General features: G+C 47.8%; 1 protein-coding gene across 9 annotated transcripts in view; it reads left to right on the forward strand.

Annotated features, from left to right (window-relative positions):
* Positions 1-11,238, forward strand: part of RIPOR2 (RHO family interacting cell polarization regulator 2) — a 230,227-nt gene extending 218,989 nt beyond the window's left edge. For 5 of the 9 annotated variants that reach the window (XM_019425286.2, XM_019425289.2, XM_019425287.2 and 2 more), the window contains 3 exons: positions 859-942; positions 4,665-4,755; positions 6,979-8,342. In XM_019425286.2, coding sequence (XP_019280831.2) covers positions 859-942; positions 4,665-4,755; positions 6,979-7,172 — 369 coding nt within the window. In that variant the 3' untranslated portion in view covers positions 7,173-8,342. Of the gene's footprint in view, positions 1-858; positions 943-4,664; positions 4,756-6,978; positions 8,343-9,481 lie in introns of those variants that run through there. The other 4 variants (XM_019425291.2, XM_053904846.1, XM_053904843.1 and 1 more) reach the window with 3 other exon arrangements.
* The last annotated feature ends 273 nt before the right edge of the window (positions 11,239-11,511 follow it).

Consider the following 11,511-nt stretch of genomic DNA (forward strand, 5'->3'; position numbering starts at 1 on the left):
TAACACTACAGCTCTATTTATCGAGGCCTTACTTCATGCTAAGACCGGATTTCAGTCCTTGACATGTGTCACCATGTGGAAGAATCAGAAAGGCCTGTGAGTGGCTTTTGATTCTACTCACTTTGCAGATTGACAGACTACGGCACAGGAAGTTAAGTAAAATGCCAGAAGCACGCGTGAGCAAGTTGAGAGAGTAGAAATAGATATAAACACAGGCGTACATATGTGTACATACGTAACGATAATTAGGTCAACGTAAGTCATAGGAAATCAGAAAGATAGTAGAGAAACGGTCACATAGTGGTTGGTGACGCAGGGCCTGGGTCTTAAGCCAGCTTAAAAGATAATTGGGCGGGGGGGCAGAGCCTGGGTGGCTCAGTCTGTTAAGCGTCCAACTCTTAATTTTGGCTGAAATCTAACCCGTCCTTCCCGGTCCAGGTCGAGTATCATTTTCATGCACCGTGTCCTGGCACTTTGGAAGGTGGCTTTCTTCCACGCGATTCACTTAGCATCTCGCAGCTTCTGTGGAGACACATTCCTTCCCTACAGACCCTTCTGCAATCTTAGCACTTGCGCCAGACCTCAGGGGCTCTTGAATGCTGGAAACGTAACTTTGGACCTTCCAGCTTCATAGTCCACAGAGTCTGTGACCTGATAGAGTAATGGATTGAATTCAGAGACAGTTCTTTTAGTAAACATGAATTGTTATGGATTTTTTTTTCTTTTTTTTTTTTTGTGCTCTGAAGGTCATATGAAATGTCTCGTTTTATCTATAGTTTAGGTCCGGGAGTAAAAGTGATGCCTCTGAAACTGCAAACACATCAAAATGTCCTCACGGGGTCCCTCCCTCTCTTCCAGGCCTTGCTGTATTACTGTGAGGCACTGACAAAGGCAAACCCCCAGCTCCAGAAGGCAGCCTGCCTGGCCCTGAAAAGCTTGCAGGTAAGATCCAGTCTCCGAGGCCCCGGCAGTTCAGCTCTGAGCAAGTCTAGGCCAAGTGCACCCAACAGCTTTCTTCCCATACTTGGGGGCACCTGTCTTACCTCCTTCACGGTGGGAACTGTGTATTCATTTGGGGGTCTTTTCTTAAAACTTCATTTTAATGTTTATTTATTTCTGAGAGAGAAACAGAGAGTAAGTGGGGGAGGGGCAGAGAGCAAGGGAGACACAGAATCCGAAGCAGGTTCCAGGCTCTGAGCTGTCACCACAGGGCCCGATGCGGGGCTCGAACCTATGAAGGGAACCAACTACAAGATCATGACCTGAGCCAAGGTCAGATGCTTAATCGATTGAGCCACCCAAGCGCCCTGGGGGTCTTTTCTTTAAATAGTAGCTAAATGTGACTTTGTTTCCTTAGGGTTGATCATTTTCCAAATGAAATAATTATGTGTTTCAGCAGCCCGCAGCCCAGAAATGGATAGCTTACCCCAAAAAAAGAGTTGATAGGATGATTTCACCAATTTTTCTTGTGTACAAGAAAGAACAGGGACAAATAAAATTTGTAAGGAAATACTGAAATTCAATGTGCCGATAAATTCCCAGATGCTTCCTCATGATCTATCTGCTTTAACAAGCAGCTCACCCTTCCTTTTTTTTAAAATTTTTTTTATGTTCATTCATTTTTGAGAGACAGAGAGCAAATGGGGGAGGGGCAGAGAGAGACACAGAGGATCTGAAGCAGGCTCCTTGTTAAGAGTGGAGAGCCCAATGGTGATCTCGAACCCACAAACCCCAAGACCACAACCCAAGCTGAAGTTGGACATCCAACTGACTGAGCCACCCAGGCACCCCAGCAGCAGCTCACCCATTTTAAGTGTGTCAGGGGGACATGTCACTGAGCAGTGACAGGGCTAAAATGTAAATGAAACAAAGGCTGAGAATTCCCAACATGAGAGACTTTGCCTTTCAGGGTGCCCAACTGGCTCAGTCAGAGGGGTATGCAACTTGGAGTCATGAGTTTGAGCCCCAGGTTGACCGTAGAGATTACTTAAGGAAATTAAAAGGAAGGAAGGAAGGAAGGAAGGAAGGAAGGAAGGAAGGAGAAAGAAAGAAAGAAAGAAAGAAAGAAAGAAAGAAAGAAAGAAAGAAAGAAAGAAAGAAAGAAAAGAAAGGAAATGGAAGGAAAGGAGGAAGAAAGAAAGAAAGAAAGAAAGAAAGAGAAAGGAAATGGAAGGAAAGGAGGGAGAAAGAAAGAAAGAAAAGAAAAGAAAAGAAAAAAGTTTGCCTTTCAGTAGGAAAGATTTAATGTTCAACCTACCTTAAATCATCAAAAATAAGACTAGTCACTTTTCAGAAAAAGATAAAGTCACACCTTCAAACTTGCTAAAATCTTGGATGGCCGCATGGAACAAGGAGCAGGACCTGTAGCCGGATGGGCATGAAGAGAGGGGTTAATACTCTCAAAAGAAGTCTCATGACCTGTGCAGAAAAACAGCTCTGGGAAATATAGCCTTCCTTGTCACGTGCTGAAAAATACCTTATGTGGCCAAGAGAGCCCACAGTGACTGCTGTTTATTTGAGTGGCCTCCTGGTGCCCGTGACATCTCAGAGACGATGGCTGTGACACAGAGCTAATGGAAACAAAGTCACCAGGGTACAGTGAACTGTGTCCGCTTCTGTGGATTTGCACAGTGTGAACGTGACAGTAAAAGCAACAGTTTTAACTCCAGCAGATCTCAAGTCTGAGAGCCCTGATTCCTCCACTGTTCTCTTTTCTTCCAGAAAATATGATCCTTTGTGCTGGACAAAACACCTCTTTTTAAACCATCCCCAGCCTCCCAGCTCCTGAAAGGGGCTCTGGGCAGCATGGTGTGAAAAACAGTGTGGACACGGGGGTTTCATCCACCCAAACCAATCAACTCTAGCTAACCTGTCAGGGAAAACATCATCATCATCATTATCATTATTATCATTATTTTATTTGTATCGTTACTATTATTAGTAGTACTTAGTTAATGCTAGCAAGCAGACAGCCACATTTTTCTGTTACCAAACTGGACCCAAATGAGAGATCGAGATCCTCAAACCAAGAGGCCCTCGAAGTTCGGGCCCCTCATCTGTTTCTCTGCGCTAAGAGCCTGTGGTCTGCCCGTGCTGCTCACTGCCACTGACACCTCTGTCACCGGCACCAGGGCTCTCTGCGCCTGGCTTCCTTCCAGAAGGAGAATCGCCATCTCGCAATCTGGTCCCTCAGCTCGTCAGAACCTCAGCGGAAGCATCTGGGTCTGGCCGCAGGCGTGCCCCACGCCGTGGTGTCCGTGGAAACGCGGTCCTAGGCCCTCCTCTGCCTGCACGCGTCCTCTCCCGGGGGTGTCTGTCATCTTCCCCAGGCCAATGACGCCCCCCCGCCCCGGTTTCCAGGCCGGCTCTTCCCTCGCTGGCACGTGCCCCGCTGGCTGCGGGGTGTCCCTGCTGGGAAGTCACCTCCGACCGGCACCCAGCTCGCCCACCTCAGTGGGGGGTGCAGCTCGTCCGTGCCCCTCCCCCACCTCATCCTCACCCCCCGACGGCCCCGCCCGCGGACCCCACCGCCCGGCAGCCCGCTCTGCCCACCCCGATTGGAGCCGCCTTCCGTGCGCGCTTTCTGCGGCGGCGAGGCTGCTCTCACTACAGCACGAGTCCCGGGCCCCGGGTAGCTCCGTGGGTCAAGGGTGAGACTCGTGATCTCAGCTCCGGTCGTGAGCTCACGGTTCGTGAGTTCAAGCCCCACGTCGGGCTCCGCGCCGTCAGCGCTTGGGATTCTCGCTCTCTCTCTCTCTGCCCCTCCCCTGCTCGCTCTCTAGTTCTCTCAAAATCAATAAATAAAAGCAAAACAAAACACCCCACAAATCCCGCTTCTAAAGCACTTATGTGGCTCTCCACCATGCTAAGGATGAAGTTCAAAGCACTTAATGTGGCTGGTAAGGCCCCTCCTTGATTGGGGTCCTGGTAGGAGGTGCTCCCCTCGCCTGGAATGTATTTCCTGCCCCACACCGCCCAACACATGCACACGTGCACGCACGTACACACACACACACACACACACACACACACACACACACACACACACCACTTGCCAGAATGTGGCTAATTGCCCTAAGACACCGCTTCCTCTGTGAAGACTCTCCAGGTCAGACCAGATGACGTTTCCCAGCTCTGTTCTGCCCGAGCACCGTGTCCCCGCCTGTCATTGTCCCACCGTCTGTCTTTCCGCCGGACCGGAAACCCTGGGGGGTCAGGACCGAGCCCCGCTCGCTGCCTGGCCGACTGCCCGGTCCCTGGGGCGCTGATACGTGTGGGATGCACAGACACGAGGGTTCCGACCACCTGCTCTGGCTGTCCTCCCGTTGCGCACACAAGCCAAACACAGAGTCCTTAGCTGAGCACTGGGTTGGAACCAGTGAGGCGCGTGGGAAAGAGCTCGGGGAAGGGGATCCTGTTCTGGAAGGACAGGCTGGCCACTCCGCTTCCAAACGTGCGTTGTTGGAGCTCCTGCGGTGCGTGGCCCAGGCGCCATCCCGGGAGACGAATCCGGTGCATCTTGGAGGGACGGCGCGGAATGTGTTCCTTTAAAAGAGCCCCTAAGGAGCCGGACGCTCAGCGGGCCCAGGGAACCCTGGGCAAGACAGTACCGCCCCTGTGGCCCCGCCGTGGGTGTCGCAGCACTAACGGCTCTCTCCTCGCAGGCCACCGAAAGCATTAAGATGCTGGTGACTTTGTGTCAGTGCGACACGGAGGAAATCAGAAACGTGGCCTCGGAGACCCTCTTGTCTCTCGGTGAGTTTCGCTTACACGTTGTTTCCTTCTGGTGCTCTCCAAGGGAGCTGGGCCCAGAAGGTTCGTGGGGGCCGTGGGAGCACCTTCCCCCCCGGGGGCCCTGCTCACACTCATGCTTACACATGGGACGTCACACACATGGGACATCACACTCGCACAGGGGACGTCACACGCGTGCTCACATGGCATACGTCACTCACAGGGGAGGTCACACTCACACAAGGTACATCGCGCACTTGCACAGGGCACGTTACACACACACAAGGTAGGTCACAATCACACACACACACTATGAGGAACTGGTGGCTTCCCATCTCCCTCCAATGCCCGGTTCTCACCGCCTGGAGCTGGGGGAGGGCCGCTCTCGGGAGCCCCGCCAGGCCGATCAGCCTGCGCTGTTTGGAGGCCAGGACGTAGACTCGAACCCAAAGCAGAGGCAGTAGTCAGGGATCCAGGGGGGGCTGGCGAGCTTGGGCTGGGACTCCGGGGGCCGCGGTTGGCTGAGGCGGCAGGCACGGCGGGCACACTAGTCCCCTCCTCACCCTGCCTCGCAGGTTAGCCTCTGGTTGCCCCGCTGACCTGTGCCCAGCTGAGTCCTGACACCGGAGAAAAGAAGTGTGGTTCTTGAATGCTGGAATAGCCAGATAAACCCCCCTCCCCACTTCACCTTGTAAAGGCACCTGCCTACCAGGTTTCACGCCTTTGTTCTTTCGGGGGAGTGCAGGGGGCAGAGAGAGGCTGTTCTAACCTGCATAAAAGATAGAGACAGTTGTTATTTTACTACTGCAACCGCTCTTAATGTGCAAAAACTATGCTTCTAAAAGTCCTCAAATATAATCCGGCTAATAATACTAGTTGGAAAGAAGCCACCCTGGTTTGGCTATAGTCGCATAATAACGTAAGGCAGAACCTCGTGGCATTTATAATCACCGTGCAAATCACATTCGTTGTTGTAGGTGTTCTTTCTTACAGTTACTGGTTTAATGACACTTCCTTCTGCTAACGAATACATCATTTGATCCACAGAAATCCAAGCCAGCACATGTTTGTTTGAAGGATAAAACAGTTATTCCTTGAGTCACCCGGGTGGCTCAGTCAGTTAAGCATCCCACTTCAGCTCAGGTCATGATCTCAGGTTCTTGAGTTCGAGCCCCACGTGGGGCTCTGTGCTGACAGCTCAGAGCCTGGAGCCTGCTTCGAGTTCTGTGTCTCCTCCTCTCTCTGCCCCTCCCTTGCTCATGCTCTGTCTCTGTCTCTCAATAATAAACGTTAAAAAAATTTTAAAACAAATTTGGGTGAGGGGGCGCCTGGGTGGCTCAGCTGGCTGAGCCTCCGACTTTGGCTCAGGTCATGATCTCGCGGTTCGTGGGTTTGAGCCCCACATCAGGCTCAGTGCTGACAGCTCAGAGCCTGGAGCCTGCTTCAGATTCTGTGTCTCCCTCTCTCTCTCTCTGCCCCTCCCCTCCCCTTTTCTCTCTCTCAAAAATAAAATTAAAAACATAAAAAAATTTTTTTTAAAAAACAGTGATTCCTTATGGCTGCTTTAGGCATACAACTTTAATTCCCTAAACACATGCCCAGGGTATTATTAGTTTGAACCTCTTTTATCCCATAGTGTTCTGGGCTAACACTGAAGGCAAGCCAAGTGTTTGCACAGCTCAGCGACACTTCCTTATCCAGTGTGACCCAGAGAAGCCTGTCCCCGCCAGATGTGCCCCAGGAGTCACTTCAGCGGCACAAACAGCATCTCCAGGAGCGATGGTCACACCTGCTTCACCTGCGGGGCTCCCCCGGCCCCCATGCCCCCCTCATACCACCAGCTCACGTTCCCAACACTAGTTGGCACTTTGGAATCACTAAGGAGGCTCTCAAATACACTCATGCCCGGGGTTCTACTCCCGAAGGTTCTGATTTCAGTCGGCTGGGGTGTGCCTGGGTGCCGGGACAGTTCAAAGCCCCCCAGGGGAGTCTAAGATGTAACCGATGCTTGAACCCGATGTTATGAATCTCCTTTGACCTTAATACACAAACACTGGTGTGTTTTTAACTCACCCAGATGACCGAGTTGGTAATTGTGTCTGGTAGGTCCCCCTGTGATTTGAGGGCCGGTCTCTTTGTCCTAGACGGCTGCTGTGGAATTAGTGGCTTCTGTAAGTGAGGAACTGAAGGTTAACCGTATTTAATTTTGAGTCGTTACCGTTCACATGTAAATCGCCACCTGAGGCCGCTGCCCCACTGCTGTCTGCGTAGCTGTGGCCACCTACCCGTCCGGCTGGGCCTCAGACCGGTTGAAAGCACACTGCCCCATGTGCCAAAGCTCAGGCCCTTTCTCCTCCAACACCTGCCTGCTTCCCAGGGCTGTTGACAGACCAGAGGAGGGGCCAACGCAGATCAACGCCCACGGAAAACAACGTTAGAGTAAGAGGCCCCGGCATCCCAGCTCTGGTTGTGTCTCTGCAGTGATGCGGAGTTACACCCGTAGAGGATTCGCTCTGTGCCGGGCACTGTTTTGAGGGACCTGCATGAGTTAGCACATTTAATCTTCCGAAGGACTCCACGAGGGAGAAGGGCAGTTAGTCCCATTTTGCAGAAGGGCCCATTGAGGCATAACTCACTTATGGGCACCCAGACCCGGTAGGGCACCGCGATGGAATCCTGACCCACCTACACTCTGCGGGACTCTGGGGAAGGACTGCACACCTCTAAACTGGGATACAGCCATGCACACGCTAGGAACGGGCCGGGTATTCACTGGGTTCTAAATAGCATTAGTTACCCAAGCCATTCAGGCTGTGTGCCATGGTATGAATGTGCCTAACTCTGTCTCTCTCTACCCCCCCCCCCCCCGCCCCGCTGTCATCACCTGGAAAGGTGCTGTGTTTAATGTTTTATATGTCAGGGTTTTGTGCAAATATTTTGTCTCAAAAAAGGATTCCACTCCAAAGCAATAAAAAAGTAAAAATTACTGAATTAGGGGAAAAAATAGCATTTGCCTCAGAAAAGTCAACAAGGCATGACAAAACAATCTGCAGAAATCTCTAAAATTTGGTGGCCTTTGTCTAGAGGAGTTCGCTAAGTTCTTATAAGTGCAGGTGACTCCCTCCTTTGGTATGTGATGTATTACCGAAAAAATTAAATATACCCCTCTAAAAGACAAACTTTAGTTGATCGAGAGGCTTCTGTTTCCAGAGACTACGATATATTATAAAATCCACCATTACACTGCTTTTCAAAAACTCACTGACATCAATGTATTTCTAGCGTTTCATGAATCTTTTTTTACTTTTTTTGTTAATGAACTTCTTTTTTATTCTTAATGTTTATTATTTTTGAGAGAGAGACAGAATGTGAGCTGGGGAGGGGCAGAGAGAGGGAGACACAGAATCTAAAGCAGGCTCCAGGCTCTGAGCTGTCAGCACAGAGCCTGACACGGGGCTCAAACCCATGAACTGTGAGATCATGACCTGAGCCCAAGTGGGAAGCTTAACCGACTGAGCCACCCAGGTGTCCCTCTTAATGAACTTCTGATTGACCACAACTCATTATTCCCAGCTTTGTCTCTCTTGTATTAAATACGTGAAAACCTGCTTCTTATCACTACTTCTCTGTGATTGTTTTCCCCGTTTCCTAATCATTGTTTTAAATAGGAAAAAATAGAATGGAATGTTCAGATAACTTACAAATACCTGTTGGCTGTTCGAGATGGTTCTACTGGCAGACGTGACCTAGTTACTAGCTGGTAGATGGCATCACCACATGTGTCCAAGGCCAAGGGTAATTTTTTTTAGCTAAAGTTTTTTAGCTAAAGTCTAGCTAAATTTGACTTTTATAAAAGACCCTTTAGATATGTCAATATATAATGTAAAAAAGTAAAAGCTATATCAAAGTTCAATGCCTTGAAGTCAAGGACCAGCCATTCTGAAATCTCTAACACACTTATAATCCATATGGTTTCTCAGGAAGAAATCTATGTGTGAAATTATTGCCATTAAATGCCCCTAGGAGTTCAACTGTTCCACACCCTGACATTATTTTAGTCTCTGGCATTAACTCAAAAGTACTTGGTTGTTCTACAAAGGAAAAAAGAGACAAACCAAAAAGCCGACTCTTAACTACAGAGAACACACTGATGGTTACCAGAGGGGAGGTGGATGGGGGATGGGTGAAATAGGTGAGGGAGATTAAGAGTACACTTATCTTGATGAGCACTGGGTAATGTATAGAATTGTTGGATCATTGTATTGTACACCCGAAACCGAAACATACAACACTGTATGTTCACTACACTGGAATTCTTTTCTTTAATCTTTATTTATTTTTGAGAGAGAGACAGAGCACGAGCGGGGAAGGGGCAGAGAGAGGGAGACACCGAATCCGAAGCAGGCTCCAGGCTCCGAGCTGTCAGCACAGAGCCCGACGCGGGGCTCGAACCCACAAACTGTGAGATCATGACCTGAGCCGAAGTGGGACGCCCGACCCACTGAGCCACCCAGGAGCCCCTGGAATTTTTTTTTTTTTTTTTTGAGTATTAAAAAAAAAGTTCTTGGCTCTTCTAAACAGTACCTAGGAAACCACATAATTAAGAATTACAGAAGATGACTTTCCTTACTAAAGTTAACATTAGCAAATATAGCAATCCATTCCCAAACAACTGGTTTCAATTCGTTATCCTGAGTGATGAATGAGAAGGTTAAACTGGTGTTTATTTTTGATGTTCTGCGCGCAGGAGAAGATGGGCGGCTGGCGTACGAACAGCTGGACAAATTTCCTCGAGACCGTGTTAACGCTGGAGGGCGTCATGGGGCTGAAGTTGCCACGGCCTTTTAATGAGCTCTGCCCAACAGCCATCTTAATAAATGGCCCTGTTCATCAAGATGGTGCTGGGATTTAGCGGGCGTGTTTAAACCTTGAAGAGTTCTGCTGAGGTTGTCTGGAAATTTAACACGTCATAGATAGAAGTCAAAGTCGAGCGTCATAGTACCTATCTACTTTTCCTTTGGCCGATAGAATAGGGCCAATATGACTCCGTAGATGACGGTGTCGACTGCGTCTGACAATACTTGGTAAAAGAATCCATCTTATCTCATATGTATGGAATTTTAGAACAGCCATCTTTGTACTTTTTTGGAAGTTCTTCTCTAAGCCTAAAATCGTCACATGATACTTTGATGACTGTCACACGCCTTGCGGTGTCTCCCCGTCGTGTCCTGAGGGTTGAGGGGCCCCACCAGCTACCTAATTTTACCTTAAATGCAAAGCACAAAAAAGAATTTCTTCGAATAACAGTTTGCCCGCAGAACTCGGTAAAATGACACATTGTAAGAGTTTAAATTTTTTTTTAACTTCATTTTTTTTCCAAGCCTCCATTACTTCTTTTGTTTCTTTTCTCCATCCTGACCGTTCCCAAAGCATGTTTCTGTGATGGATAAAAGACAGGTTGATGTCTAAGATGATACCCGTACTCCTTAAAAAAAGACATTCGAAGTTGAAGCTTTTTTGAACACGAGCCATTTTTTTTTTTTTTATGATACTTTTACAACAGAGGTATTTTGCTGCTAAGACAAATCAAAACAAAAACTCATGGAATCAGAAAGCTGTGATGCTCTTTGGGGTCGTAGAACTGGGCACTTGGAGGAATCTTAATGGGGCGGGAGCAGAAGGAGATTCACAAGTGGTCCTTGCTTCTACAGGAATTACCATGAGATTAGGAGGAAGAATGTCCCGAGGGACGAGGCACAGGGACAGTTACTGCCCCAGAGAAATCACTCGTCACTGGGTGGGATCTCTTGGCCAAATAGTTAAAACAACAGCTCCCCTCACTGTTTCTGTATCAGGGGAGCAATTCCACTAAATAAAGTACAAGACCACTAGATAGCTCGTACTAACTAACTTTCCTTCCTCTTAAGAGTATACACGGTGGGATATGCCAAGATATCAAAATAAAATGTGTGAGTGTGATTTAAACCGTGGAATATCAACTGTATTCTGGATGTGTTCGTATCAAATATTTAGGTGTCGTTTTAAATATTTACATTTTAGCAAGACCTTTAAGAACAACTCTTAATCCATTTTAAAGTAAGAATTGTTTGCCAGACTTCCTGGCGAATAGTTCTTTCAACTGTGAAGTTATAATGTGTATATATATTTGTATATTTATAAATATTATATATATGCATATATCCTTCATTTTAAAGGTACATTGTACAGTCTGTAGTTTAGCATGTATAGTCTGTAGCCTATAGTCTCTGTTAGATGGTTGATTCTTTTTGTAGAAAGTCAAATCACAAATGTTACAGAGTTTTTTGTTAGTTTTGTTTTCGTTTTCTAATTTTTTGAATATTGCATGAGTAATTAATTACGTACTTTTGTATTCATTTCTGCATTTTATTTTCACTCAGAGGGGGTGCCTTTAGTCTCGTGGCATTTGTATCCATCACTCTTTCGATCATGTAAGTTAAAATAAAAATTATTTTTGAATTGTTACTCTTATGCACAGAGTCTGCTCTGTTTTTCACATGCCGTTCTTAACCTGGCGTTTCTACAGCACAGGGCGCCTCATTTCGCAACTTGAATTTCTCATCTTGAAATTCCTTCACTTGTAAATGAAGATAATAATGTTTACTTCTCAATGTGTTGTAAAGCTAATTGGAGGAAAAGAGCTGTGTTTCAGAATTGTGGTATCTGTGAGCAGAGACCACGAGCCCCTTGAGGATGCTAAGAGCCTTCATTTGTGTGTTCCCAGCCCACACCCCACCC

Source organism: Panthera pardus, unplaced genomic scaffold, assembly GCF_024362965.1.
Source record: "Panthera pardus isolate Hobbes unplaced genomic scaffold, ASM2436296v1 HiC_scaffold_17, whole genome shotgun sequence".
Taxonomy (NCBI): Eukaryota; Metazoa; Chordata; class Mammalia; order Carnivora; family Felidae; genus Panthera; species Panthera pardus.